Below are 27261 nucleotides of genomic sequence, written 5' to 3'. Positions count from 1 at the left end.
TTATGGGTGAGGCCTGAAAAAGTGTGATATTTTTGTTGTCCTTATTTAGAATTGTTGTTCTTGCATCCCATGAATTCTGTCACACTGGAGTTCTGCTAGTATGCAGAGAGAAATGAGAGGCACTTACCACTCCGTATGAGTATGTGTCACATGTTTCAGACACTGGGAGACTTTGAATAACTTCTGGAGCCATCCATGGAAAAGTGCCCACTAATGACATGTGTGTTGTATGTGAGTGGAACCTTGAGGCACCAAAATCACAGATCTGGCAAAAATAAACAGATAGTAGAGTGTCAACCTAATTTATCAGTCATCAAAACATTGAGTCAAGCAGCAGCATCTCTCACATAATTAAAGTGTTCATACCTTTAACACGCCATCAGCAGCTATAACAACTAAAAATGAAAAAAAAATAGGTTACAAGAATGTCTTTAAAAACAAATGCAATATGTTTTCACAGCAAAAAAAAGTTTGCACTTTATCAAGAAAGCAATTCCATGCTCAGTGAGCACCGAAATATGCAGACATTCACAATTGTCCTGGTTTCTCTGAGCAGGTTTGGAGACCATCTGCTGAATACCTGAAAGCATCTGAACAACTGCAAAGCCTTTCAGGTCTTACTAAGTTCAAAGACAGCAACACAACTATAACTAATATATAGATAAGCTCCCTTGTCTCCAATGTAGCAGTTAGGCTTAACAACAAACTCTCCAAAAGATTTGTTAAACGAAAAAAAATAAAAAGGAGAAAATTTACAACTGAAATGAGATCTAGTTTTCTTGTGACTATTATTTCCCTGTGCAGATTATTAAAATTGAGTCCCTCCTGTCCCACTACTAGATAATGTTTCAGTTCAAATCAATATTCAGCAAATTTCATAAATGCTTGTCAACTGCCAAGTACAGTCTAAACAGTGCAGCTCTATGCTGAGTGTGCATTACCCAAAAGCATGCCTATCTGTCAAACCACAAAACAGGCCATGACAAAAACAAGATTTTCAGATAGAAAATAATAGGTCTTATCCAATCTACTGTGTCTGGTGCATGCCAGTCTTTCCTGGTACTCAACAATTCCAAATAGAATAAACAAGTGAGGAGTGTCCAGGCAATCTCTGACAGCTGATAAGATGGACACAATCACGGTCAGCCAGACACAATTTGAAAAGAGCCCTCCACAGTGCTCTAAATGATGCCAGGGACAGTAGCAGAGCTCCAACAGCTTCAGAACAGAGAGGAGGGAGGAGAAGAAAACAGGCTTTTCTGTGCCTCAGCAACAGCCAGTGCAGCTTGTTGACAGCCAAGGTGTTCTGCACATTCACAAAGCTCATGTACAGATTTGAGTGCTACAATTACAGGTAACAGTAAATAAAGCGCATTTTATTGTTTTGCTACTTTACCGTTCCTGGACTTCAGATCTCTGTGGATTACTTTGACTGGAGCTTCCATATGTAAATAGTGCATTCCTACACAAAACAAGGGAACAGTCTCGTTAGGCAGGCCGAGGGTGGCCTCACTTATCAGCAGTCACGTTTTTTAGATCCCATTACTCATCCTCATTACAGGCTGGCATATGTGCAGGCTGTATTGATCAGATGCGAGAAAAGCAAAGGTCCCCATAACCTGCTTTGAGTAAAAATCACTAAGCAAAGCTCATATATCTCTCAGAGCACCTATATGGGTATGTTAATGCTTTTTAACTTCATATTTAGTTATTTTCTCTAATGTGTAGAGAAATGAACGGTATGAATTTAATGTTCATTAGTTTACACTAATTCTTGTGTGGTAACAGAGAACCCAAAGGACAGAACAGTTTGTTCTGTATCATTATATGAAAAATGTCAGTATGTTTACTGAGAACAAGCTTCCTTAAATATACCAATTCAAATAAAATGTAAGGATAATTATGCACTTTACCTCATAATTACACTACATCAGCAAGATTATCCTCTTGGGACTTAGGGGCAAACCATAAGTAAAACTGGCTCACAGAAGGCATTTTCACTCCAGAAATGATTTCCAGCTCAGAATAATCAAGAAACATATTAAACAGCGAATGTTTGATGTTTTTGTTGTTGTTTGTTTTCTTTTATGGACAATTTGAATAAGGAAGTATAGGAAAGCTTTTCTGACTTCATAGGGAAAGAATCTCCAGCTTTACACTTTGCTGACTGTGTAAGACATAACGTACCACTGGTCTTGCTTACCTTTAGCTATGTCAGTTGCCCAGGTCATGATATGATCCATATCCATCTCTTCACTTTTGTTACTATTAATGTAATCAAACAGTGAGCCAGCAGAAGCATACTCTATTACAATAAAAAGGAAAAAAAAGCACATGACAGTTTTAAACACTGTGCCTAAATTCAAAGATCTAATAGAAACTCTGCCAGTTGCAGAAAGCAGCCAACTTCAAGCTTAATGACAGAATTTGCATTCGGCAGCAAACATCATTAGTAGTGTAGTAGTAGAGTAGTAGTTTGTTCTGGCTGTCCCAGCACAGACATAATTTACTGCTAAGGGAAAAGAAATGTAAAATAATGTATAATGACAGGCTTTAAAATTAAAGGGCGTTAGAAAGCTCTGGTGTAAGGAGAGCTCAGGCAAGGCAGTTCAAATTCTGGAGTAAAAGGTTCTGGTGATTATTTTCTTTTTAAAGATTTATGAAGGATAGTTCTGTTCAGAGAGAGATCTATGTAAAAATGGTAACACGCCACTGAGCAATTTAGTCCACTTGTGACTTTACAGCTGGCATGCAAATGGTGTTAAGCTTTCACTGCTTTATATTCTGTCAGCCTAGGGCAAGTCAGCACAGCTAAGAAAGCAAGATGTTTTCTTACGCTCCTTATTCAGCATCAACAGAAGTTTTTCTTAACTTCTTTCACCTACACCTACAGAAACCCACAGCAGGATCATGCAGGTAGAAACAAAGGCTTTTTCGGCCCATTGGTGTTTGCAAGTGTGACAGACAGAATCCAGTCTGACTTTCAGGGCTCACAGGGCTGCGAGCTGGAATACCAAGCTCATTACACCTACACACTTTTAAATGTGGAAGTAGAAACAACAGAAACCTCCACAGTGCCACTTCTATACAGCTTGAAATTCTTCCATATTTAAACAGTGAACGTTCCTCTCCCAACCAGAACAGCAGTTAACAGATGAGATTGGTGGTACCAGATCTCCCCTATTATTTCAGAGAGGATACTCCCCACTGATCAGCAGTTCTGTGTTTAAATTATGCCCCATAACAAAGGATAATTATTTTGTTTTTTAAAAAGTAAAATCAGGTATTAAATATATGGTGTTCTGTTAGGAAGAACGGGTTTGCAAGTAGAAAGGGACATTAAAAATTAAATTTTCCTACTTCCCCATCCAAGAATAGAGCAGATCAAGTAATTTATTCATTAACAAAAAATGAATGGAAGAAACTACAGACTTAACACTAAAGCAAAGTTGGGCAAATCTCCATGTGCAGCAGGTCACATTCAGCAGCCTAAAGGCTGTAGCTCCTTTGTTTAGTATTTACTGTTATTTCCCAAATAAGCTTTATGCTTATTTAGTTTTTTTGGTGAACCATGAACAAATGCAAGATATTGCTCGTCAGCTGAAGAAGCTGATAAATTTTCTTCTTTCTGATTGCCAGGACGGAGTGAGCACGTGCCGCCATGTGTAGCCAAAGTAGCACAAAGAGTAAGGGGATGCAAGAAGCAATTCCAAGCCTTTCGCCCCTCTCTCCAAAGGTTGTTCAGTGTGCTCCTTGGGCAATCTGCAGAATTTAAAACCCACTTACAAGATTCCCAAAATCTTCATAGCTAATGAGGCAAACCACCTGGTATACAATTGAAATGCTTAATTTCTGCCATTTGAAAGCAGCAACAAAATCCATCCCCCCTAAGATGACAAAATATACCTGGATTGCTGTTTGTAACAGTATTAATCAATGAACGATAGATACATCATAGGCTAAAGGCATACAAAGTAAACATTGCTCCACACCAATGAAATTGAAACCATGGGGAAATTACTGAGTAGGGAAGGAAACTCTGGGACAAGACAGAATCTGCAGCCTAGAATATGGGAGGCGATATGAGAAGATCCCATTGCTAAATGAAAGGAAAGAGGGAGTAAATAGAAAGTCACTTGCAAGCAAACACTCTAGTGGCAAGTTAGTTTTGGTTCAGTGCTGCAGGACCGTCAGCTGCAAGGAGCCCCTGCAGGAGACAGGCACGCTGCTTCTGATGTCACCGAAAGAGGACCAAGCTGCTGACCTGCACATTTCCTCAATTAAAACATCAGCTTTTTTTTACCCATGATGTCATTATATATCTTATAAATGGATTCTTCAGGAATAGGCTGGCTGCACACTGCATGCCTTTACAATGCATAATTTGATCCCCCAGGGTCAGGGATAACTGAGATCCCGCAGCCCTTTGCTGCTCTGTGTGAATGGAGACAAGCAATCTTCAATAAACACAGCTCAATCCTTTAGTATTTCTCCTCCGTATTTATCGTGCCATGGGTTTTTACAAGGGGGATATGGATTTGAAAATTATCTTGTCAGGATATTTTTTTTTTCAATAAAGAATAAGAGGTATTTGCTTCAGAAAGAAAAGTTGTGAATAGCAAACCGTCCCCTTCCTGTGGAATATACCGTACGCTTCTGCACAGAGGGGACACACAAGCTGCAAGAATCTTTAGGGAGGAAGCAGCAGTGATCGAAAACCAGATCTGAAAGCTAGACATCAAGACTGCTGTTGGCAGTCAATGACATCTAGAACGATGTGATTCATGTCAGCAGCTCGAGGGGCTGGATGATGAGTTGTAACACTGACATACATCCCAGTGGGGGAAACACGTTTTGACTGCACATGTAGCTTTTCTCATTCCTACAGGGCATTCTCAGAGAACTATCTGACAATCCCACATAAGATATTATGTACAGCCAATACTCAGTACATGCCGATGCTTGGCTGAATGCCCTAATCTCCATCATTTTCAAGAATCATTAAGTTCTTAGGATTTCTTGCTTGGGATTTTCTCTTGCAAGACATGGATCTCTGACTAAACACAAGATTGAGACTGCAGCACTGAAAACTACCCAGAAGACCATGGAGTGAACATCTCTCTAAAAGATAAGTCAAGCACAATTAGCATTTCTTTTCTCAGTAGCCACGCTCCCATTTGAAAACAGTGTGGGAAAATGAAGCCTTGCTCCCCTTCCAACCCAAGGGACTCCAGACTCCCTGGAAGTTGCACGGAGAACCCAATGCAGTTTAATAATAAAACGTTTTTTCCTTAGCCAGGATGGATTCAGAGCTCCTCAAATAACAAAGTGGTTGGACCACACAGAGTATAGTCTCCTTCTCACAGACAGTTAAAGAGTCCCCATTCCCAATGACATAATAAACCACTTTAGCTGTTCTCCGTCCTGTGACTGGCAAGCAGGTCAAATGACCTTCTCTGAACACTGACCTTTTGTGAGATCAAACTGAGGACTTTCTGATCCAGACATCATTCTGAGGTGTTGATTACACATTTGCTTTGTTAGTCTGCTCTCTGGTTTACACTTATTAAACCTACATTACAAATAATTATATTATATGACCTGACTTATTAACTTTTTACTATTTTTACTGCTTAAACCAGGTATTTAAGTTCCTTTCTGGTATGTTATCACCAATCCATGCTCCAAGTGGTGCAGGCTGTGGACACCCTTCATGCACCCCGGAGTACTGGCTTCAACACTGCGACCTCCAGTAGCCTGATATGCCTGTAAATACAGCAGTTCTGTATCTCACAAGTGCTCCCACCGGATTACACTGCCATCTACTGTGATAACAGGAGGTCTAAGAGACAGGTAGAAATAAGTGAATTTTCACAGGTTCTGTCCACCATCAGAGGGATTTAAACAGCTGATTAGAAGTTGTACTTTTTCCAGCACATGATGCTGGGTGGACCCTTTGCAGCAGAAGCTCCTGGAGAAGCTTACACTAAAATGAAACCCTGGCCAGGGCAGCAAAGGTCGACAAGCAGATGATACTGCCTACAGACAGCTTGGTGTTATCTACATTCATAAAGACCAGGTTCTGGATTTCCTCACACCTGCCCAGCAGGTGACAGATAACAGCTAGACCTGCTTTGTGGTGGGACAGCCCTGTGATAGAAATGCCTTTTCCTGGCAGCTGCACCAACCCTATGCCTGTGGCCACACAAACAGAACTGAAGTGCTGAAGGTTGCCTCTCTGATCAGAAGTTTCTGAAAATGTTGTATGGGAAGAGAAAGAGATGAGTACATTAATACAAGCTCCAATCCTGTCTTTCATAAAGATTCGGAGAACAGTAAAAATCTAAATGGCAGCATTTCAAACTGATATTAGACTGTGTCACATGCAAACCTTAAATAGGTGGTGGTGATGAGATAAATGTCCCCTATGCCTAAAGTAAAGAAGTCCTTTTTGAATAAGAGCATTATGATCAAGTCAAGGGAATTCTCTTCTTTTGTAAAAATGATCATGAAAAACATTCCCAACTTCTCTACCACTGTATGCACTGGATAACAGAAAAGTATAGTAAAGTGCTTGCTGAGCATCAACCCACTAATCATGTACACAGAGTAGACAAGTAAATAGCGGAAGACAAGGGTAAAATCTTCATTAAAAGCCCTTAGATTTGTAACACATGCATTTGGTCAGTACACTACTCTTTACAGTCAAATTCTCTGATGTGTTACAGCCCTGACAAAAGACATCCCCTAATCCACACTTTCATGGTTTTTCTCTCTCCAAACATTGTTTCAGCAGATTGTAGATTTCTTTGCTTTAGGTGTATTTTCTGTTGCCATCTTACCTAGTTTCTCCTGTACAGGAGAAGGTAAAAAATCATATAATCTGTAATGTATTTTTTTTTAATCTGCACCAAATCCTAAGATAAGGGAAGGAAGCTTAAAAGGGTGATAAGAAAAACAACACCACTACCACACACTTAAAAATAACCTCCACATAATTCTAGAAATGCAAGAATGAATGAAACCCAGGTTCCAGTGAATAAAGGGAATTGTCTTATGGTGTCTAATAAATCATTGACTCTGTTTCAAGTTCTTCCTGTGGAAGGGAAGTTCACAATGTAGATTCTCATTTTTTTTAGTACAGGCAGAATTCATGGTGCAACTCTGCTCTGAGCAGACTCTCAGTCTTCTCTTTTCACAGTGCTTGTGAGAACTTATGAAAATCTCAGAAAAGAGTAAGAAAACACAGTCAAAGCTTCCATCTAAAGCAGTGCTGAATTTGGGCATTAAGAATGCCCCATGATCCAACTGCTAGCAGTATGGTTCCCACTTCCAGCGCTCCCATTCATGCTGAGGTAGGTGGTGCTGAGCATTGTAACATTCAAAGGAGGCCAGAACAGTTAGAAAACACTGAAATCGGGTAAAGTTAATTCCTCCTAATATCAGAGTTTGACAGAATCAAGATGAAGGTCAGACAAGAAATGCTTACCTGTAACTATGCCGTAATTGGGAGGTTCAATGACAGCTCCATAGAACTGAATGATGTTTTTGTGACTGAGCACACTGAGTATTTCTGCCTGTTGAAAACAAGCAAACAAAAAAGGTAGGCAATTAAGAACAGTGCATTTACTACATTAGTTTATTTTAGACCCCCATGGATATATATACACACACATATATAGGAAAGACTGTTCACAAATGATTGGCATTTGAAAACCACATGAGATAGTTTGGCAGATGAATGCTTAGTATGTTTGGAAAAAAGATCATACAATTCTTTCATGACCAAGGCACAGATGTAGAAGCTAAGTCTGGAAAAACTGAAGGCCCTGGAAAATTTTGTTCAAAGAAAGACCCAGGATTTTTGGCAGCGTTGTGGCAGTTCTATCCAGAATTTGTGTTTGTGCACAGAGCACTGTGCGTTCAGCGAGTCCAGAGCTCCAGGCTGTTAGAGCATACCGTGCACACACAGTTCAATCTGATGTTTACTGGAGACATGGAGTTTGCTAGGCATGCGCTGTAGAGTATAATCGAATATGCACAGCAAGCATGCTTGAGATTGCCAAATAGCCAGCGGTGCAGTTGAAACTGCTTCTCAGAGAAGGCTGCAGATGTTTAAAAATTCTGGATAAATAAACAAAATCTTTGAATTCCACTTGAAAAATGCTTCTAGGTTTGACAGAGAGACTGCAAGAAATGAGAATGTATCCACAGAAATTAAGACACGTAGTCCCCCTGTTTTTTGAGGGAAAAAGACAGATGTTTCCTTTGAGGTCTCACAACAGTTTTGCCTCTTTTTACCTCTATAGTGCATTAAAATAAATATTACAGATATTTTAGAAACATTTTTTTAAACAAATGTAAGTATTGTGCAAATACAGATATATAACATTACACTTTTTTTCCTCTAACAATGCATTACTTACAGACAGTATCAGAAAAATCATTTTTAAAACCTATGTTGTTCCCAGAAAATCACACTGCAGGCCACGACTCATCCGCAAGGCCATCCAAGAACTTAACTGGCAGCTATCTAAGTGAATGTAGGAAGACTTGCCTGCAGATGAACAGATACACTCCTAGAGGCAGCTGCAGGGTCTGAGCGGGATCTGCCATGCCAGGCAGGGCTGTGGCAGCAGGAGCTCTGCCCTCCACCTGCTCTGCGCCAGACCCCTGCAGCTGCAGCACTGCAGGTTGTACCAGCAGCACCCTCCAACCTCCTTCGGTAGCATCCTCTGGGATACTGGTGACAGCCTACTCATTCAAAACTCTGCCTCCGTGGGCTAGCAGAGCCCCCTACGCTTCAAAAATTTTTTGTATTATGCTTTAATCTTCTTCAGGAAATACTAAATTGGGGAATGTCCTCTAATTCCTACCAGCACTCCTGCTGGATAAACAAGAGACCCAGTACTCCTTGACTGTCTACCTGAATACTGTTAGAAATGAAACAGGTACACCAGGCCACAAGCATCATTGGACAAACTCTCTAGGCTGTCTTTTCTTGAATCAACCATCTTTTCTTGAATACAGCCATCTTCTTGTACAGTACTTAAAATCCATGTATTCAAAACGCTGTGCACACTACTTGCTGACATTTACAACATACGTACCGAAATAGGCCGTGAGAGAATTGAAATGACTGGCCCCCTGTTTAACTTTCCTGGGGTATGAGGCATTCAGGTCCTTGCCACAGAAGTAGCACTAGACAAATCTTTTGGAGAATGACCAAAACCACTGTGGGATGAGCACAGGCAAGGAGCGCAGCCCTTTGCCCCGCCGCAGCCAGGCCCACTGGCTGCTGTCAGCCCCACACAAGAGGCTGCTGAGCCCCCAGGAGCCCCACTGGAGCCACTGGGCAACAGGAGGGGCTGTAACTGCTCTCATTACTTAGAAATAATTATTTCTGAATTTCCAAGATTATCTTATTTACAGTATACTGCACATGAAGATCACATTCCAGGAGTTTGAAGAAATGCTGTGTCGACTGAGGCTATTAACATCATCTTAAAATTCACGTTCATATTCTAAACTTGGATTTAACAGACGCCAAAGCAAGCTTCCATCTAAGCATAAGGAAAGGCACCTTCTAATTGCACACAGATATCCCAAATTAGGAACCAGAGAAGAAGAAATTGCCAACTCTTTCTAAGGACCATTACTCGTAAAAGAAATCCTTTCTAAACAGTTTTAATCACTCTGCTGTTAGCACTAGCAATTCTAGACTATTCCTTTCATGCTTTGCTCTTTTCAGTTGCTGTAGATCAGCTGTGAAATATATTAGGCAATTTAAAGACACCTACTCCTTACAGTGAGAATCAGACGCAAGTCAATCCACATCTTTGAAGCTTTTGTACTATTTTTGACCAGAAGGTGCCATATTTCAATGAAAGATTGTGACCTTCACATAACAAATTATAAAGTGATAGTTATAGACCAGTATTTCAAAGGCCTCTTAAGCACTTACAAGGATATTTAGAATCACCTTTAAGCACCAAACTCATTGTTAAATCCCAAATTCCTAGATGCCTGGAAGAAAATCTTACAATGCATCTATCTACCTGGAGGCCATTTAAGAACTCAGCCCTCTATGGCTTGGGTATGACACACTCGCTTCCTTTGGTAAAGGTGCTATCTATCTTATATAACCTAAATGAGCATCAATTTCCTTCTAAAGCCATGGTGAAGGCAAGTAACAAGTCTTCAGTTACTTTATTATATATTATTTTTTTTAATGTTGGATTGAAACAGAACTAGAGGATGCTCAGATGAAGGAAAGGCACACCCCACACACACTGATACAAACTTCTTGGACTTCTTCAGACAGACAAGGTGATTGCAATGGAGTTGAATATTGTGTTCAGTCCCACGATAAGATTAGTCACAGTCTGTTTGTTATCAATCAACAAACGATGCTAAAACTATCAACCTTGTAGTTACACCACAAGCATGGGTGAAACGGTGTTCCTTGCCTGAGTGCTGCTAAAGGGAACAACAGACTATATACCACTTCTTGAAGGCAAAAAGATTCAGAAGTCTAAACAAACCTAATACACACTCTTGATAGTGGTTGAATTTTATAAAGAAAGTCAAGGTCTGAGCAAATTACATTAAAAACATTTTAACTGAATTCTCACTTAGTGGTTCTTGTAGCACTAATGTAAATCAAACCCAGTCAAGTTATTTGTGACACAACTACAGTATAAGTAGGAACTCAGATAATCCCTCAGTGTACAAACTAATTGTGTACTATGAACCATGGACTGGATCACAGTGCTTAATGGATAATTTCTTTTTATGCCTGTTTAATCTCTGCCTATTGACATAAGTGAAAATGTCAATTACCTCATCTATGGCTGACACGCTACTACAGCTGCCTCGAGAGCTGCTAGTATTGCTCTCACCCTTCTAGTCCAAATAGCTATGCAGAAATAATTAGTATCTTGAATGTTTTCAGCAAGTAAAATCAGGGTTTTCTTCTTGGCCTTGTCAGTATTTAGCAATTGCTGAACAGACATCATCAATGTGGCTTTTCAGTGTGGCCAGCAGCACAATTAGTGGGCAAAGCAAGCCACAGAGACACCACGTGCTAGTGACAGCCTGCTGTCACTGCGTTTATGCCTACTCTGCCCTACAGATCCACCAAGATGTGGATCAAGAGGCGAGAAGCCGCCCTGCCAGTGGAAGGCCTGAGCTGCACAGGGCCCCACCAGCCTCCAGCAGCTCCTCCTCCGAGGCCTCCTGCTCAGGGCAACACCGTGTTGGTGCCAGTAGACCCAAGGCCTGCTGAGGTACATGGAGGGAACAGCAAGCAGCTTAGCTCTGAAAACATCTTCAAGGTCAGCGCTGACTGCAGGTGTGGGCAATGGCCATCCGATGCTGATTTGGCACTACTCCGGAACACAGAAAAGGCCTCATCGTCAAATCTTTAATTGCAGCCGCAGACGCAGCAAGGCTGCGGACCGAGGCACTCTGCGTACAGCTGTGTTGTTGCCTGCCAGCTCCTCACACCAGCTGCTCTCGTCAGAGCTCCCGTCCCAATTCAGCTGAAGTTAGCAAAGACCAATCTACTCACTCTGATGGAGTTACTCTTCTCTGCCCTGAAAATGGGCTGGAAAGTTGTTAAACTCACACTTCTAGTCAAGAGAAATGATTTGAGAGCTTGAGCTCGGAATGTATTCCACCAGCACAGCTGGATCTGCAAAAGAACATCTGTCTACAGTGTTTTCTCAGCATCAAAAGACTTTTTTGCTCAAGTCTGGACAAAGCAGTCCCACAGCAACTTAATCACCATTTCTTCTGGGTACCTGTGGAGCAGCTGGCTGGAAAGGACAAAGTACTGCCTGCCTTCTACCCTGGTCTGAGCCCGCTGGTTTGGGACTTACATGGGAAATAAATGCAAGGACATCAAGGCAGCCAGCAGCCAACAAACTCTGCTGTTAATAAATCAGTTAATTGCACAGCAAGAGACACTGCCGCTCTGTGCAAAATTACAGGGTTAGAAATGGTTAGCTACTCAAGGAATCTGATTAATACAACAATCCTTAAGTGCCTTCTAATATTTATTATTATATTGTGCAATAGTTTGGTTATTTACTTTTCCAAAGAAATGTTTGTCACATTTATTAAGGAGGTATTTTATACACACTTAAGGCAGCTTTAAAAAGATTTTTTTTCCAAGTCTTGTAGCAGTTTAAAGGCTTTGACCTTTGTCATGTTCTTGGGAGGTTTGTGACTTAGCAACTCTCATGTCTTTACAGTCTATTAAAAGGGCAGCTGGAAGAGGCCAGCTGATGCTTTATTAAAATGATTCCAACAATCAAATCAAATAAAAAAATAGAATGCTAACACAGATTAATCCTAAACCTTTATTTACAGATCTCTGATGAAAAATACATTCATTCAGTGTCCATTAAAATTGCAGCTTCCCAATACCTCAGAAGTGCTTTCCTGTGAATTAATTCATGTCTAATACACCACACTGCCCCTTACAATACAGTTTTTAATCTATTGGGGGGGGGGGGGGGAGATCCTCTCTCCTCTATGAAAACTATGAAAGGTGAGAATAAAGTATTGCTCAATCCTTTCTCAAACACAGCTGACAATAGGAGAGTAAATTAGCTCAGAAGTTATTGGAAGGAGGGAGGCAGAGCTATCATATAAGATTCATTTCCCTGGGTAAAGGAGCCCAAAACATTGTCTGAATATTATGTCTGAAAAATAATCAGCAACTAAAACTACAGGTTTATGATTTCTTTATGTAATGCTGACAAATCATTAAACCAAAAAACAGATACTTTTCCAGAAGATATTTATGTTTTACATGTTTTAACATAAATATTATACAATGCCATGGAGATTCTTTGAAAATAATGCTAAGGTTTTGACAGGAGCCAGAAATTACCCAAAGCAAATTATTTTTCATTACTTCATTCTTTCTATCCTTTTTAAAAAGTTAAACTGAATATAGCTCTTAATGAGCAGGATATGGAAACAGTTTATGTAATTTAGCTCTTTCTAGATTATTTTCATTCCACAATCTATTATTGGTGATAAACATTCAAGTCAAAACATGCAATAAATAAAGGAAGACCTAAAGAGTTTCAGAAATATACAACACCTAAGAACAATTATTCAGCAGGGATATTATTCAATTACTACAGTTTGGAACACTAAAAAGAAAATCGAGCAGATACAAACTAAAAACTTCGGAATTTGCCTACTGTTTTGTCTGCTTTCTCAAAGTTTTGTAAGGAAAAAAAAGGTTTTGTGCTCTGGTGTCTCCAAAAAGAAGGCTATTAATAAGCAAAGCGCACTGATAATCCCATGAACAGAATGTTTGTTAAACCTATCAAATTGTCTTTGATAATAAGAAAGCAGGAAGAAAAACACATCAGCATGGCAAAATCAAAGGATCCTCAGTGAGATCTTTTAACTGCAATAAACAGTTATCACGTGTTTTGATGAGTGTGGCACTCTCACAGCACAAACGTGTTATCAACTATCTCAAAAGGCACTCACAGTACTTAAAACTATTGCTGCATCTTACTTAAAGTTGTGTGAGGCTGGGGTTCATTTTTTGTATTCACTTAGAGGACCACTTACCCTATTAAAAGCTTTTTTTTATAGCCCATTACTGAGAAGTTAAAACTTAGCATTTCTTATGACTTAGAAGACAGCCATATATTCAGTGTTATTGGGATACTGTTTTGTAAACCATATAGAAAATAAGGGTTAAATTACATTCTCAGATTGATACCACTAGCAATGTTGTAAACAGCAGAATTACATTCTCCTAAGTACATCTACTATGACATACAAAACATGTATTTAAAAGAATTTTGATTGAGCACGTTTCAAAGCATCAGATTTGCATCCAAAATTACGTCCTACACTGTTGAAGCTCCAGAGATTGAAAGTGGAAAAATAAAGGAAAGTAACAAACTCTCATTGCTATACAATTGTCTTATAGTCATTTAAAATCTGCTGTATTATATCACCACACAATTTTTATTCTCATTTTTGGAAATACAGTGGCAGAAACAGACAATTTAAAATACCTTGCATTGACTTCTACGTTGTAGCATTTTTTTTAGTAGTAAAATATATTGGATATTGACCATTTGAAAAGAAAACCGAGTTTCACAATGTCCTGTAAACTTTAATACCAATATAACTTGGCAGTTTTAAAGATAATTTGAAGATTATGGCATTAGAAATACTATCTAGTGAATTCAGAACATCCCCATCAAAATACCGTAAAATAAAGGTTTGCTCAGCTCATGGAAAGCAAGTTAGTCCCTCCCAAAAATCACAGTAAGATTTTTCCTTGCTATGTGGCAGTAGACCCTCTGCCTTATACAGTAAAAAGAATTTAGATGAAGCTAACTGACTTGATCTTGCCACTGCAGGACCTCAGCTGAGCAAACAGAGTCCACCCAGAAGTAACCAAGTGATTGCAGGATCATGCTGGTCTTCCCCATGACAGGGGGTTAAAAAGAGAAGAGGCTGTATAAAAGAAGCTGCAGCATCTAGGATAAAATTAAACAACTACACTGCCTGCAGAAAATCCTTACAAAAGGCTTAATAAGGTTGAAAATTGCATTTTGAGGTACGACTACGCTACCATTTACAAAAAAAAAAGGCACAGATATCACATATATGTATTCACAGTTAGTAGAACCTTCAAAACATGTAAACTATGTATTTGTAATGGTGTAAGAGTTTAGAAATAAGCAATATCATAAATATTTTATTCAGGGCAATTTACAGTGAGAAGCTGTCTCCAACTGCAAAGCAACACCAGCAACTGAGTAGAAACAATTGATGTGTGGACTGAACAGCACGTCTGAAATACCTGAGCTCCCATAGAACAGTCTGTTTTCAGCAATTATTTCTTCTCTCAATGTCAGGAAACTTTTCCATTTCCTCTCACGGATTCTGAACACAAACTTGCTTTGAATAATGGAGTACAGCAGCAAAACCCACAATATTTTGAAAATACCAGGGAATAATTAAACATGAAAACTTTCTGGCCTCCTGCTCACTCCACTCCACTCTCATCCTCCAGCCAAAAATATTACGGGTATCATGGCTAATATGCAACATCTTAATCTTTTCAAACCCAACAAATGGAATAATATCTATGGAAACTATTTCTGAGATCAAAGTCACTACAAATCTCCTATCAACCTTGTGGAAAGACATACTGGTATGACAGTGATGGGCAAAACTAAACACCTTTCAACGAAGTTTTCTGCAGCGCTTAGGAACATAAGCAGAGAAAATAATGTCAAAGAGGTATCTGAACTAAGTCCATATTTATCCAGCTAGAGCACTGATTTTCAGCCTGAGGTCTGCAGAGTATTAGTAAGGGATCTGGATAAGACAACTCAGAAGAACAAGTCTAATCTCATTATACAGTGGCTTTTGCTGACCAGTTAGCGCTAAGACACCAACAAAGATAACAGCAGCTGTAGTCATGGAACCTGCTCCACTCTTCTGAACCAATTATCATCTTTGTTCTGAAGTATTTCCTCAAATTCGATCACAAAAACTGTACTTTGACCAAGAAAAAAAATTGTCATGTTCTTGATGAACACTCACTGTAAGCCCATCTAGCATCATTTAAGCCCAGCCTACTGTAGCTAATGATAGGGGTGATGCTTGATGGGGAACCCACTTACAAGAACCCCAGTGACTGTTAAAATCCCAGAAAATTTTCCCCAACAGGACAGGCTGCCCCACTCTCATGAAAATAGCACAAGATGCAATACCTCCCTGTTAAATTTTAACAGCAATCGCTGGGGAACCATGTGGGGTTTTGCTTTCCAAATGGGCTATCAGTGCTCTGTAGAAGGCTTCCCCTCAGTTATCACTCAAAAATTACCTGTTCCTTGTTTACTACAGAAAACCACAGAATTGCTCCCTACTCAGAGACCACCTACTTTGAAAAGACAAAATTTTCAGCACAGAAATTCTGGCTGTAACCAGCCGACATAAAATGAAGGAGAGAAAATAGTTGCTAGTTACAGACAATTCTTCTCTTGAAGTGTCTGAGATTCCTCCAGTTACAAGAAGCATTGCTCACACCACATTTACTTATGCCATGGCACAAGTTCACAAGATCTGGGGTTTTCAAGAAAGTAAGTCATCATTATAATTTGAATCTCTGACCACTATGCATTATAGGAATGTGACTTACCACATCTTCTTTCTCTGCTTAAGCAGTAAGCATCCCTCATGCCTCAGGTTACAGGCAGATCTCCCTTTCACCTACTTTAGATTAACAATAAGCAAGAACAGCCTCCGGGAACACGGGACACCACACTGCACCAAAACCTGACCTGTCCCTTCTCCAAGTGAGTAAACAAGACAAAACTCCTGAAATCTGAAGCTTTTACTTTTATTTAAAGTAGATCCAGTGCTTATTTTTTGGGGAGGATTCTTCACACTGCCTTCATGGAACCTCAATCTTTTGCCATTAAGGCTAAAAAATTTCAAATAAAACAATGACTAAAATAAGAACTTTAGGGGAAAATAGCAATATTTAAAAAATAATTTTAGTATCAAAAACAAATTTATTAGTACTTCTGTTCTATATCTTTCTGATGTAGCTTTTCTTTGATGACTTCCTTATATAGACTTATTTCTAACCAACCATCTGCTTACTAAGAACTATTTCTATTCCTCATTATACTAAACTTGTTTTCAGAAAAGAAACCTTCATTTCTTCTTTTTTAACTTTATCTATATATGAATACAAGCTGTAAGCCTCAAAATATATATTTTTTAAAAGGCAATAACCTGAATACCAGCATCTCTGAATTCTGCAGAAACTGGAAATCTAGAAGACCCTATCTAGAAGAGTGACAGATACTATTTACAGACTGATCCTGTATCCTGCGAAGGTAGTGGCTCTGAGTTTTATGAACAACAGACCTACAAAGAGCAGTGGACTTGCACAACTTCTGTATCAGGATTCCAAATTAAGCCAGAATTCTGACTACTCTTCTCCAGTCAAACAGTAATGCCCCAAAGGCAGTTCCTTCCCCAGTTATGACACAATGAGCAGCTGTACAGCAACCCTGATGCATGTCTATGCTGCAAACTTGACTCTGTGGTTAGAACCCACCAGGAAAAGCAAAACTGAATTATGAGCCTAACTTGGAATGTGAAGCCCGAGACCCCTTCCCGATTCTTTCTGATGGTTTGCAGAAGAGAGCAAATGCAACCAGGTATATTTCCTCTTAAGAGAGTTGCGTGGAAGAAATCAGTGTCACACCTGCAATTAATTCTCAAACTGCTCTAACTTGCATGTACAAGCATACCACAATTTCTATAAGAATACGGATGTAGGAAAAAGCAGTAAATAGACAGTTGAATGCAAAACCAACACTACTGCAATAATACTCCGCTACTTAACCACAGTGTATTTTAGGGGAAATGTGTAAAGGGAAAGAACATCTTGCAACCACATTCAGCTTTGTCATTTCTCCATTTGTGAGTTTCTACTTACATACCAGTAACCTGCACCTTCAGAGTTCATCTTAATTTTCTCTTTCGTCATTTTATTAGAAAAATTCCAGACAGAAATAAATGTGAGGAGGACCGCATAGAAAACTAATGGGAATTTAAGAACACTTAAAAGGCCAGACAGAAAATTGAGATACTTTATTTTGTGATTTCAAAATAACTCACACTATTTCCTCTATCACTCTGCACTGTGCTTCCTGAGGACCTGTAATAAATGAAACAGTAAAGAGGAAGCTGGAACATCGTATTTCATGAGCTCACAGGAACTTTAGGGCCATAGTCACGTTGTGCTGCGTAATAATGAAACCTCTCTCCCATGGGCTGTACCTGAAAAGCTTAAGAGGACAACATGCTTTAGCTAATGAAAGATCCAGCCTGAACCTGAGTGCAGCAAAATCAATTTGTATCTCCAAATAGTTGTCCCTCCTCCAGTTTGGCCAGACAGGTCTCAAGGTGAGGCACTTCTTTCAACTGTTTGATGGAGTAAAGATCTACACATCAGAAGAAAAACAATAGGAGGAGACACTAAGGAGAAGGACAAATGTCTCACAGTTTAACTTCTGCCTGGTGAGCATCTCACCCAGTTTCCTGGTGGAGCTCCACAGAGGTCTATCTGACCCTACATTTCCTGAGGCAGAAAACAGTGCTGGGAAAAACACAGAGCTCAGCACTCATGGAAGTGCTCAGTACTATACGTTGTCGCAAATGCTACCTAGTTAGCTTTTTCTTTCTTCATTAATGTATCTTATCAGTCCTTCAAACATAAAACTGTAAGAGCCCTATTGTAGCAGCACCCACAGTCCCCCCACACTGACTGCTCCGGGTGCGACAAGGGTTACATTGGTAAAGTCCATTACAACGAACAGACCTCAGCAGCCAGATCCAGGGCCCAGGAGCTACATGCTACGTCACTGGCACTAAGCACATTCAAACTTGGAGCATGTTTTTTGGTGTGGACAAGTAACAGCATCACATATACCACTGCTTCCCACTTTCCAGTGCCAGAGGTATGCAAAAACTTATCTGAGAACCGTTCTGATTTACGAATGGAGGGAAATCAACCCCCAACAAAGACCAGACACGAGCAAATGTGCCTCTCCATGCCACCTTCAAGACAAGTAAGGCTGGGATAATCTTAAGCATTCTCCTTCATCCAAACGATATCATCCTCCAACAAAGCTGATTGCAAAGCTTCACTGCCCAAGACACAGGTCTCTAGAAGGCACAGGCAGAACTCCTGCCTACCCAGCCAGTACCCTGCCAGCGCACTGCATGGCTACGCAACATTTATCTTCCTGTGCAGTATGTGCTGCTACTGTGCTGCGCTCTGTACTTGCAACACTACTGGTCTGCTGAGGGTGCTTGCTTCTGGGACACTGTGCCCTGATTCCAGGGAAAAGTCTTTCCTTCTGCCTGGAAAAGGAAGACATGGAGCTTCGGATGGTTACCTCTTACAGGAAAGACGCAGTATTGGTAGGAAAAAAGCACCCAAAGAAACACCTCTCTTCTCTTCAAACAGGTAGTGATATCTTATTATCACTAAGTATAATGAGAGTTTGGCTGATCCTGTCCATCCAGAAGACACCCACTATTACCCATTATTACAAAGCTGGCAAATATAGTTAATTAAGATTTCACCCACTAGTAACTGCATATCATGCCTTCAGGGACTGTCCTATCAGTTTCAGACACAGTTTGGCAAGGAAGTATCATTTTTAGTCCTAACCAGGTAAAGACTAGATACCTATCTCTAGCACTTACAGGACAGAGGCTCATAATTCTTGCTAAAATCTAACTATGATTTTAGCTAATAAAACTGTTTGAGAAATAAAAGCATTTCCTACCAAAACAAACAAATTATACTCTGCTTTGCCAAAATTTGGAGTTTTATTAAAACAAAGCATTTCAACTGGGTAAATGATGCATCTAACTGTAGGTACCTACAACTGACAATTATCTTGATATTACTTCAAGTTCTCCTTTAATGATACAACTTGTTCCCATTGCTCCCATACCACCAAAAAAAAAAAAAAACCACAAAAAAACAAAACACAACCTTTTTTTGAACAGGAAATTTTGAGGAACACAGATCTTAAGCCTTTACAAGTATCCTGCCTGTTTTTATATATATACTGTTTAGTTCAGACTAACATACCTTTATTATTTTGTATGTACAAAAAGAAAGCATAAGGTGTAATAGCCTTCTAACAGATTAATTTTTTGCTGAAAAGCTGTACTGAATTCAGAACTTTGACAGGTTGAAGTAGATGGTGGTGCTGGAATTATACTGAAGTTATAGAGTTCAGATCCCAATTCTTCAAAATATATATTTTAAGATATATGGCTTCTTTAAAATGAGAGGAAATATAATCGCTCATTCTTTTAAAAGCTGTGTACAGGGATGGATTTTTACAACGATGAATAGCCTAATCAGAGTAAAGAATCCTCAACTGAAAGCTCACAAAAGGCCCCCTCTATCCCTTCTCCATTTTTTCATTTCCACTTTTCTCTTGAAAGGGGTGTCTCACCAGAGAACCTGAAGAGTGAAAGATTTTAAAGTATAGGACAGAAATCCATCAAAACCAGGATTGTGGTCCAAACCCAACCAGCTGTCAAACCCAGAGGTACGAATGTATGCTCACTTCTGCCTAATAAAATATGAATCAAACACTTTGCATCTGATTCTCCATGTGAGCTTTTATGCAAACTTCTAAAGTGCAAGGAATCCTGGGGTGGAAGAGCTATTCTGAGAGCTTTCACATAGTTCATGTAATTAGGGAAACCACTTCCTTTGATTGTAAGTGTTCAAAACAGCTGAATTTCTTCTTTCAAAGGAACTCTGTGATTTGGGTCATCTCTTTTACTTGTTCTTTCATGTTTCTCAAGATGAGAGGTGAGACTGTAGAGCACATTATTTAGAAAAAAAAAGATTCCACTTTTTGTTTTAGGGATTGAACTTGGACTATTCAAAAGGTTGTCATTTGGAAATCTATCTTTCTTTCCCTCCCTCTGTTTCCTTCCTTTTCTGATAAGCTCTTCAGTGGCTCCAGTGAACACAGTCCAAAATGCCAATTTAAACCTAAGGGAAAACTGAAATGTGGTACATAAAGAAAAAGGGACTCTCATTTTCCTTTGTACTGTTGTGGCTGAATATGTAATTATAAAGGAGCTTTAGCTGCAGGACCTCGGTCCCCATGTCACGTTTACTTTTTTAATGGTTCTAAACACTGACCAAGCAAAAAGGCAGAAATACAGATTTTAAAAGACAAACAAAGCAACTGTGCTAGTCTTTGAAAGGGTCCGCGGGTTTTTTCTTTCCCAAAAAAGAAACTCGGGTCACAGTTTCAAGGCAACGAACATGTCACTCGTGCTAACAGCCGATGCCAGTGTTGTTACAGAATCAAGTGTCACTTACCCTGAAAGAATTTCTTGAGGCAGGCACCCTGTTAGTGCCATTACTCAACGTTCATCTCAGTAACACTGCCTGGAACAAGCAAGGAATCTCTCCCTTTTTACAATGTACCACATAACACAAGAATAAGAAGGCAGGAGGTTTCACACTGCAAATTTCAAATTCATTAAGTAACAGCAGTATGCTTGTTTACCCTGGGAGGACTGAGCCTTATCCCCTGTCAGTGAGAAATTACAGCCCTCCATCCAGGTCTACCGCACTAGCAGGGAAGTGGTTTGCCATGGGACCAGAGCAGAGCACTTGGGACGTAGTGCCAGCAACCACATTACTGCCAACTTCTACACAAGAGGGAAGAGAGAATGGCTTAGAGAGAAAGCTTCACAATAAAGTACGAAGTCATGAACAACTGAAAAAACAAAAGTGAAGAGCAGAGCTCCAAAGATTGTAGACCTGAAGAGTGGGGTTATGGATGTCGTGCTTGCCTTTAGGGCCCTCACACAAACTCTTAAAGGGGGTATTAGCAAGGCAACATCCAAAAGCAAAACCAGTTCAACAGCTCTGAATTTTGCCTGTTTCTACATACTTGTATCACACTCTTCTCCCCAGCACACACCGACACATCCCAAAGAAGTCAAAGTAAAAAGTCTTTTCATCAGTTTATAAAATTAAAGGTGCATAGTTCACTGAAATGAAAGAACAATCGCTATTTATAAGCGATCACCTTCGATAGGTCTGTCTCAAACACATCTAGCATTATTAAAACAAAAGTTATTATATGCTTAAACAAAAAGTAATTTCTGTGTTTTTTTTCCCTGCTAACTGCACATTGGCATGCACTACATTTTCTTTGTTCTGTGACTCTTCCAAGGAAGAGAAAGGTTCTGCACTGGAAAATGCCAATCACTCACCAGAGGGTGCAGCAACTAGATGATCTTAAAACAAGTTTCCAGAACAACCTACGCACCTCTAATTTTCTGCCTCTGCTACACAGAAGTTAGCAGAGAACCTCAGCTTTCATTTAAAAGCTTATGCCAGCCCAGGCTGCATACACGCCTATTGTTTCTTCCCCACCTTCCAAGTATGAGCTTAACTCCAATCAGCTGAATCTCATCTTGTGTCCACCAAGAGCTTCCTTGCTTCTCCTACAGCAACTCAAAGGTTAGTTTTATTTTTTTGTTTTTATAAAGCATGCTTATTTTTGATATGGATACTAGAAACTCACATGCCCAACACACACAAACAAAAAATGCAACCATTTGTGCAGGTGAGTCTTGTGACATGATTTTCTCTCTGCTTTGCTTAACAACACACAGCCATGACGATCCTCAAGTTTTGGAAGCTTGGGAGTGAAACACACAGCCAGACAGAGGTGGAGAGGAGGAAGGGAATGGACGTGGCCCCTTCCCCTTGCAGAGAGGTCCCAGGGCTGGGCATGCGCCCCAGGCCTCAGGCCCCTCCTGTGCCTTCGGGCACAGTCACTGTTACTCCTGCCTCCCAACTCCTTGGTGGTAGTTGCTTTTTGAAATGGAAAATTATGCAGAACGATTTACACTGAAGATGAATCCAGTAAATGAACGTGTATTTGCAAAAAGGATTCCTCCCCAGCAGCTGAATGGGGGAAGTTGAACTGAAACACACTCAAGGAGACATGCGGGGCAGTTTGGAGGAAGCTGGATCAGGAGAGCAGCTCCTTATTCACCCCCGTTGGCCTAGCACGATTAATTGAGTAGGAGAGAAAGGGTTAACGCTGGAGCTGTTCCTCTGCAGCCTCTCGCTAACATAAACAGGTCTGAAAGCTGCCTCACACTGTTTATACTGTCCTCTTAAAAAGGAAACTTTCTCTGTCAGCACCTTAATAAGTGGCAATAGGTAAACCTGCAATAACCTTTATAGGCAGAGTTGCATCGTTTACAATTAAAACCAGATTAATTTTGATTCTTCCTTTAAACTTAGAATCTATATGCTTCTCAACTTTGTTTTCAATGAAATCTTCTGCCCCAGACCCTCTCGCAACTCATGTGTAACCAGACAAAAATTAAGGACAAAAGGGGGGGGGGGGGGGGGAAAAAGGCTAGAAAAGAAGAGCATGTCCAGTCCTATCGAGATTTTTACCGCCCTCTTAGGAGAACAAAACTCACTGTTCAATATGCCATTGCTGCAACGCACATAGCGGGTATTTCAGGGGACCCCCAACCAAAGACTGTGTCTCCTGCACTCAGCTTTGAATGCAACAAAGAGTAGAAACTGGACTCTGACTCCAAAAGACAGGACTCAGATCACAGCTCCAGCACAGACACTAAACTGCATTTGATCGACCACACACTTACGTGCAACAATCCAGGAATGTTATTAGATTAATAAAATACTCAACAGCAACTTTATTACCATCAGAAACAATAATTTGTTATTCCACGTACTGCAATGCATGTGCATTATTTAATTAGAGCTCCCAGGGACTGCAAAAGCAGTGGATTTCAGTGCTGGTCACAGACATTTAACTTGTCCCCGTCCCTCAAAGCACGCCCTACGCAAACGTGCCAGTGCTATAAAGTTACTACCAGATTTCACCTGCAGTAGTATTTTGTAATTTTAACTTTGTCTTAAGAAAATTATAGTTAGATAAGACTACAGTTACATAAAAACTAACTTACACTGTCCCGCAACTTCTTGAGTCTGCAAAGAGCACCCCAAGAGAAAAGGAGCTCTTCTACATCCATGAGATTTCTAGTGATGCTTCAGTACAGCTTCAACATCCCAGAATACCATTTTGCAGCTGATCACTTCAACAGAAGCCCAGGGTCAGTGAATGTCGTGGGAGGGGGCACAAAAGAGCTGCAGTTTGATGTCAAGGGTTACTGGCATGGAGAAATAAGCAATGCAACCTCTCCTCCAAATTGTAAATAATAACTGAGCCCATGCAAAAAGATGACTGAAAAGGAAGAAATATATCTAGATGAGAAAAAAACAAAACCAAAACTTAATCATGGCTAATTATCTACTAAGTACCTACTGGCAATTCCAGCCCACTGCCAACAAAAATTTGCAGCAGATTGACAGAATAATTCTGAAGACAATATATAATGTAATTAAATTAATTGTGAAATGGAAAAATGGAAGGATATTAAAGAATACCCTAACAGGCTGGATACTGTGGGCAGCAAGAAGGATAAGAAAGTGCTTTTTTAATAATTGACAGAAACTGGTTTTCTCCATTACAGAAACAATATTTATTCACAATTTCTAGAATTGTGGTGTTAAAACTTGTTCACCTGATGAGTTGCACCTTCTGAAAAGGCAAATGTAAAGATAACCGAGTTGAAAGGATCCAAGACCTCACAGAGATAATATTCCTAGATGAGGGATTGGATGCATGACACATTTCTATGCATCCACCAAGCTCTGGCAACTGCCTGCATACTCCTGACCAGCAGCACCCACAAAGTAGTTCTGCTTCACTCTTACAAAGTTCAGGACAGTTCAAGAGTCAAGTGAAAGGAAGCAACATAGAAAACCTGCTGCATCTTACTTTATTAATTTACCTGTTTATCAGGCTTGTTTGTTACCGTTCACAGCTGTCCATCAGTCAACAAAAGGAAACATGAACTTAATCCTTTACAGTTTCAATACAAAATCTGCTGGTTTAGCAGATAAAAAGGGATAGGGTAACTTCTTAAATATGGCTACAGCAAGATTCACAAGCACTTGTAAAACTGCTTTTCATTTATTGCAAGCTAAGATAACAACATCAACAGTCACTACGTCTCAAGTGACCCAAAATAACTTTCGAAACCACAGAGTGCCAGTCTGAGCCGTGCCACGCCAGTTTCATTGAAGTTGACGTTTAAATCAAATTAAGCCAAAATTGGCTTGATTTAAAAGAACTGCATATATACAAACCAGTAAGAAGCTCAAATTAAGCTGGACAAAATATGTCACTAAGCTACACAACTTGTAATATAAATACTCATTATTTAGATGAAGCAACTCTGAAAGATGTTACTCATCTAATGAAAAACTTAGTATAAAATGTCTAAATACACAAGTTAAAAAAAAATCCACTACAATAAAATACAGCAAAATACAGACCAGTATGTTTCTGTGCCTGGATAGCTACGTTTCTGAGTACATTTTGAGAAGCAGAGACATAGAGGAATAAAGTCTCTCTTTCAAACAGACAAAATTAAAATAATGCCTGTTCACCCCAAGAATAAATGTATTCTGACAACCTTAAATCTTTTTTTCATTAGACTGGTATCTCCCAAATATCATTTGGTTGCAACACATATTCTACTTGAGACTTACATTAGTCTTACCCAAAGCATCCACTATGAAAATCTCTTAATACACTTTCTTGAGACCTGAGAACATGTCATTCCTTTACAAAATAATGTCCTTCAGAAAATGTCCCTTGAATGAAGGCCAAGAGTAGAGTAAAATTAAAAGCAGATACAATCAGATATTTGTTCCAGAAGCCTGTACTATCCACAATGGTTTATTCTGAGACACAGAATATAAAACAGTTGCAGCATCTGAACCCATTTTCACAACTGCCACAGAATAGCAAGGATACCAAGTATCCTGATACCATTCTGGGGGTACCTTAGCACCCAGAGAAGTGCTCTAAGCCATTTCCTTTACCAAATTATAAAAAGAAACAGAAAATCCTACAAAATAACCATTCAGTTTAAAAAAAAAAAAAAAAAGACATTTTAAGATCCCACCCCCTCAATAGAGTAAAATAGTTTTATTTCTTTTCAGCTGTTCACAAGATACAGCAGCATTTCTTTAAATAAATACAGGGCTGGGGCTGAAAATGTTCCCATGAGATCCCTTAGTTCAGGGATATTTAATAAAAAAAGTGAACTCTATAGTTTTCTTATATACACACGTCTCTCCAGAATGTTCATATATTTCATGCCTACACTTTCTATAACATATACTCTAGGTCATCTTTTACAGCTCTTTAGCAATACTGTGTGCATCCAAGGACCACATGTTGGAATCCCTGGGTTTGTTGCCCCCTCTCTCTGTATCACAATCAAGTAAATCTAGACATTTCCTGATAGATGTCATCCTGAATCACTTTAAAAACTGACCGATTCAGAAATGAAAGGGGTAAGGGAGTGGAAGCTCCTAGAAAGAGCTAATAAAATAATAAAAAAAAGCATCAAAACTGCCCTTCATTACAGCCAGATCCCAGAATGGAGAAGTCACTCAAGGCTGGCACCCAAGCACCCTTAATAGCTATAAACTGCAAGCAAAAACATCTACTATTTTTAGTCCTGTCTGGGCTACGTATCAATTTCAATTTGGTTTGGTTTGTTTTGCTCTATTTTACTCTGTTGTTTTTCTCTTGTTACTCTTGAAAGTCATTCCCAGTCCTTACTCTTATGACCCACATTAAAATTACCATATACTCTTTTAAGAGTACAAACACGAGTGAGGTAAGCCTACTGACATGCCTATGATTAAACTTAATTCATTCAGTTTGGAAGTTACAGGCACAATCAATGCCTTCTGGACAGTCTCTTCCAAAAGGAACCATAAAATACGAAGAGGGAACAAGCTGCATTATTTTCCATATGAAAAGTTTTATGAAACAGTTGAAAAGATCCCCTAAAGCTTATTGTATATAATGCATATGTGCAAGAAAACCTGACAATATAAAATTAATTTCCACGGTAGCCAGACTTCCAGCAATACTGCCTCAAAACCAGTAAGAACATGTTTTTATTCTTGAGCCTCATAAAATCCCATCACATCGTGCAGACATGACTGAACAAAACACGCAGTTAATAGTATTCAGTTCAACATTTTTTATGCCCTAGTGGCTGTTAGTTCATCAGAAGCACTTTCCAACAGATTTCAGTTGCGTTTTACACGGTTTTACTCCCGCCTCCCTCTGCTGCTGGCCTGTGCCTGGTTCAGACCAGGGCCTGCGCTGGGAGGAGGTCCAGGACCAGTCGTACTGCGCGAAACCAAGCCACCCTCTACCTCAGCGCTGTGGTTTAGCAGCTGAGGTAGGCTAACCACATACAACACTGCTGCCCATCAACCGCGCGGAGGCTGTTCATGGCTCTAGAGAGCAGACACGCTGCAATTAAACACAAGTTTCAGGTAAGCTCCAGAAGCGATGAACCTCACAGTGACGCAGCGCAGTCCTGACCGGGTGCCAAAAAGGACTGATAAACAGCACCAAAAACACGGCCTTCAACGCGGTGACGGCAAACAGGTGAACCTGGGAGCCGCACAGACAGACGAAGGAGGCAGATGCTGTTTGGTGAACAGGTAAGGCGTCCAACAGCAGGCTGTAACAT

At 39.9% G+C, this 27261-nt stretch overlaps 1 protein-coding gene across 6 annotated transcripts in view; it reads right to left on the bottom strand.

Moving 5' to 3' along the window:
• MAP3K20 (mitogen-activated protein kinase kinase kinase 20) overlaps nucleotides 1-27261 on the bottom strand; it is an 81289-nt gene that overhangs the window by 43938 nt on the left and 10090 nt on the right. For all 6 annotated transcript variants that reach the window (XM_083842513.1, XM_083842511.1, XM_083842512.1 and 3 more), the window contains 5 exons: nucleotides 7490-7577; nucleotides 2204-2305; nucleotides 1397-1462; nucleotides 367-395; nucleotides 128-265 (listed from right to left, as the gene is read on the bottom strand). In XM_083842513.1, the coding sequence (XP_083698639.1) occupies nucleotides 128-265; nucleotides 367-395; nucleotides 1397-1462; nucleotides 2204-2305; nucleotides 7490-7577 (423 nt within the window). The remainder of the gene's footprint in view (nucleotides 1-127; nucleotides 266-366; nucleotides 396-1396; nucleotides 1463-2203; nucleotides 2306-7489; nucleotides 7578-27261) is intronic.

This window comes from Anser anser (genome assembly GCF_964211835.1).
Source record: "Anser anser genome assembly, chromosome: 6".
NCBI classification, from domain to species: Eukaryota; Metazoa; Chordata; class Aves; order Anseriformes; family Anatidae; genus Anser; species Anser anser.
This window is presented reverse-complemented; position numbering and strand designations above follow the sequence as displayed.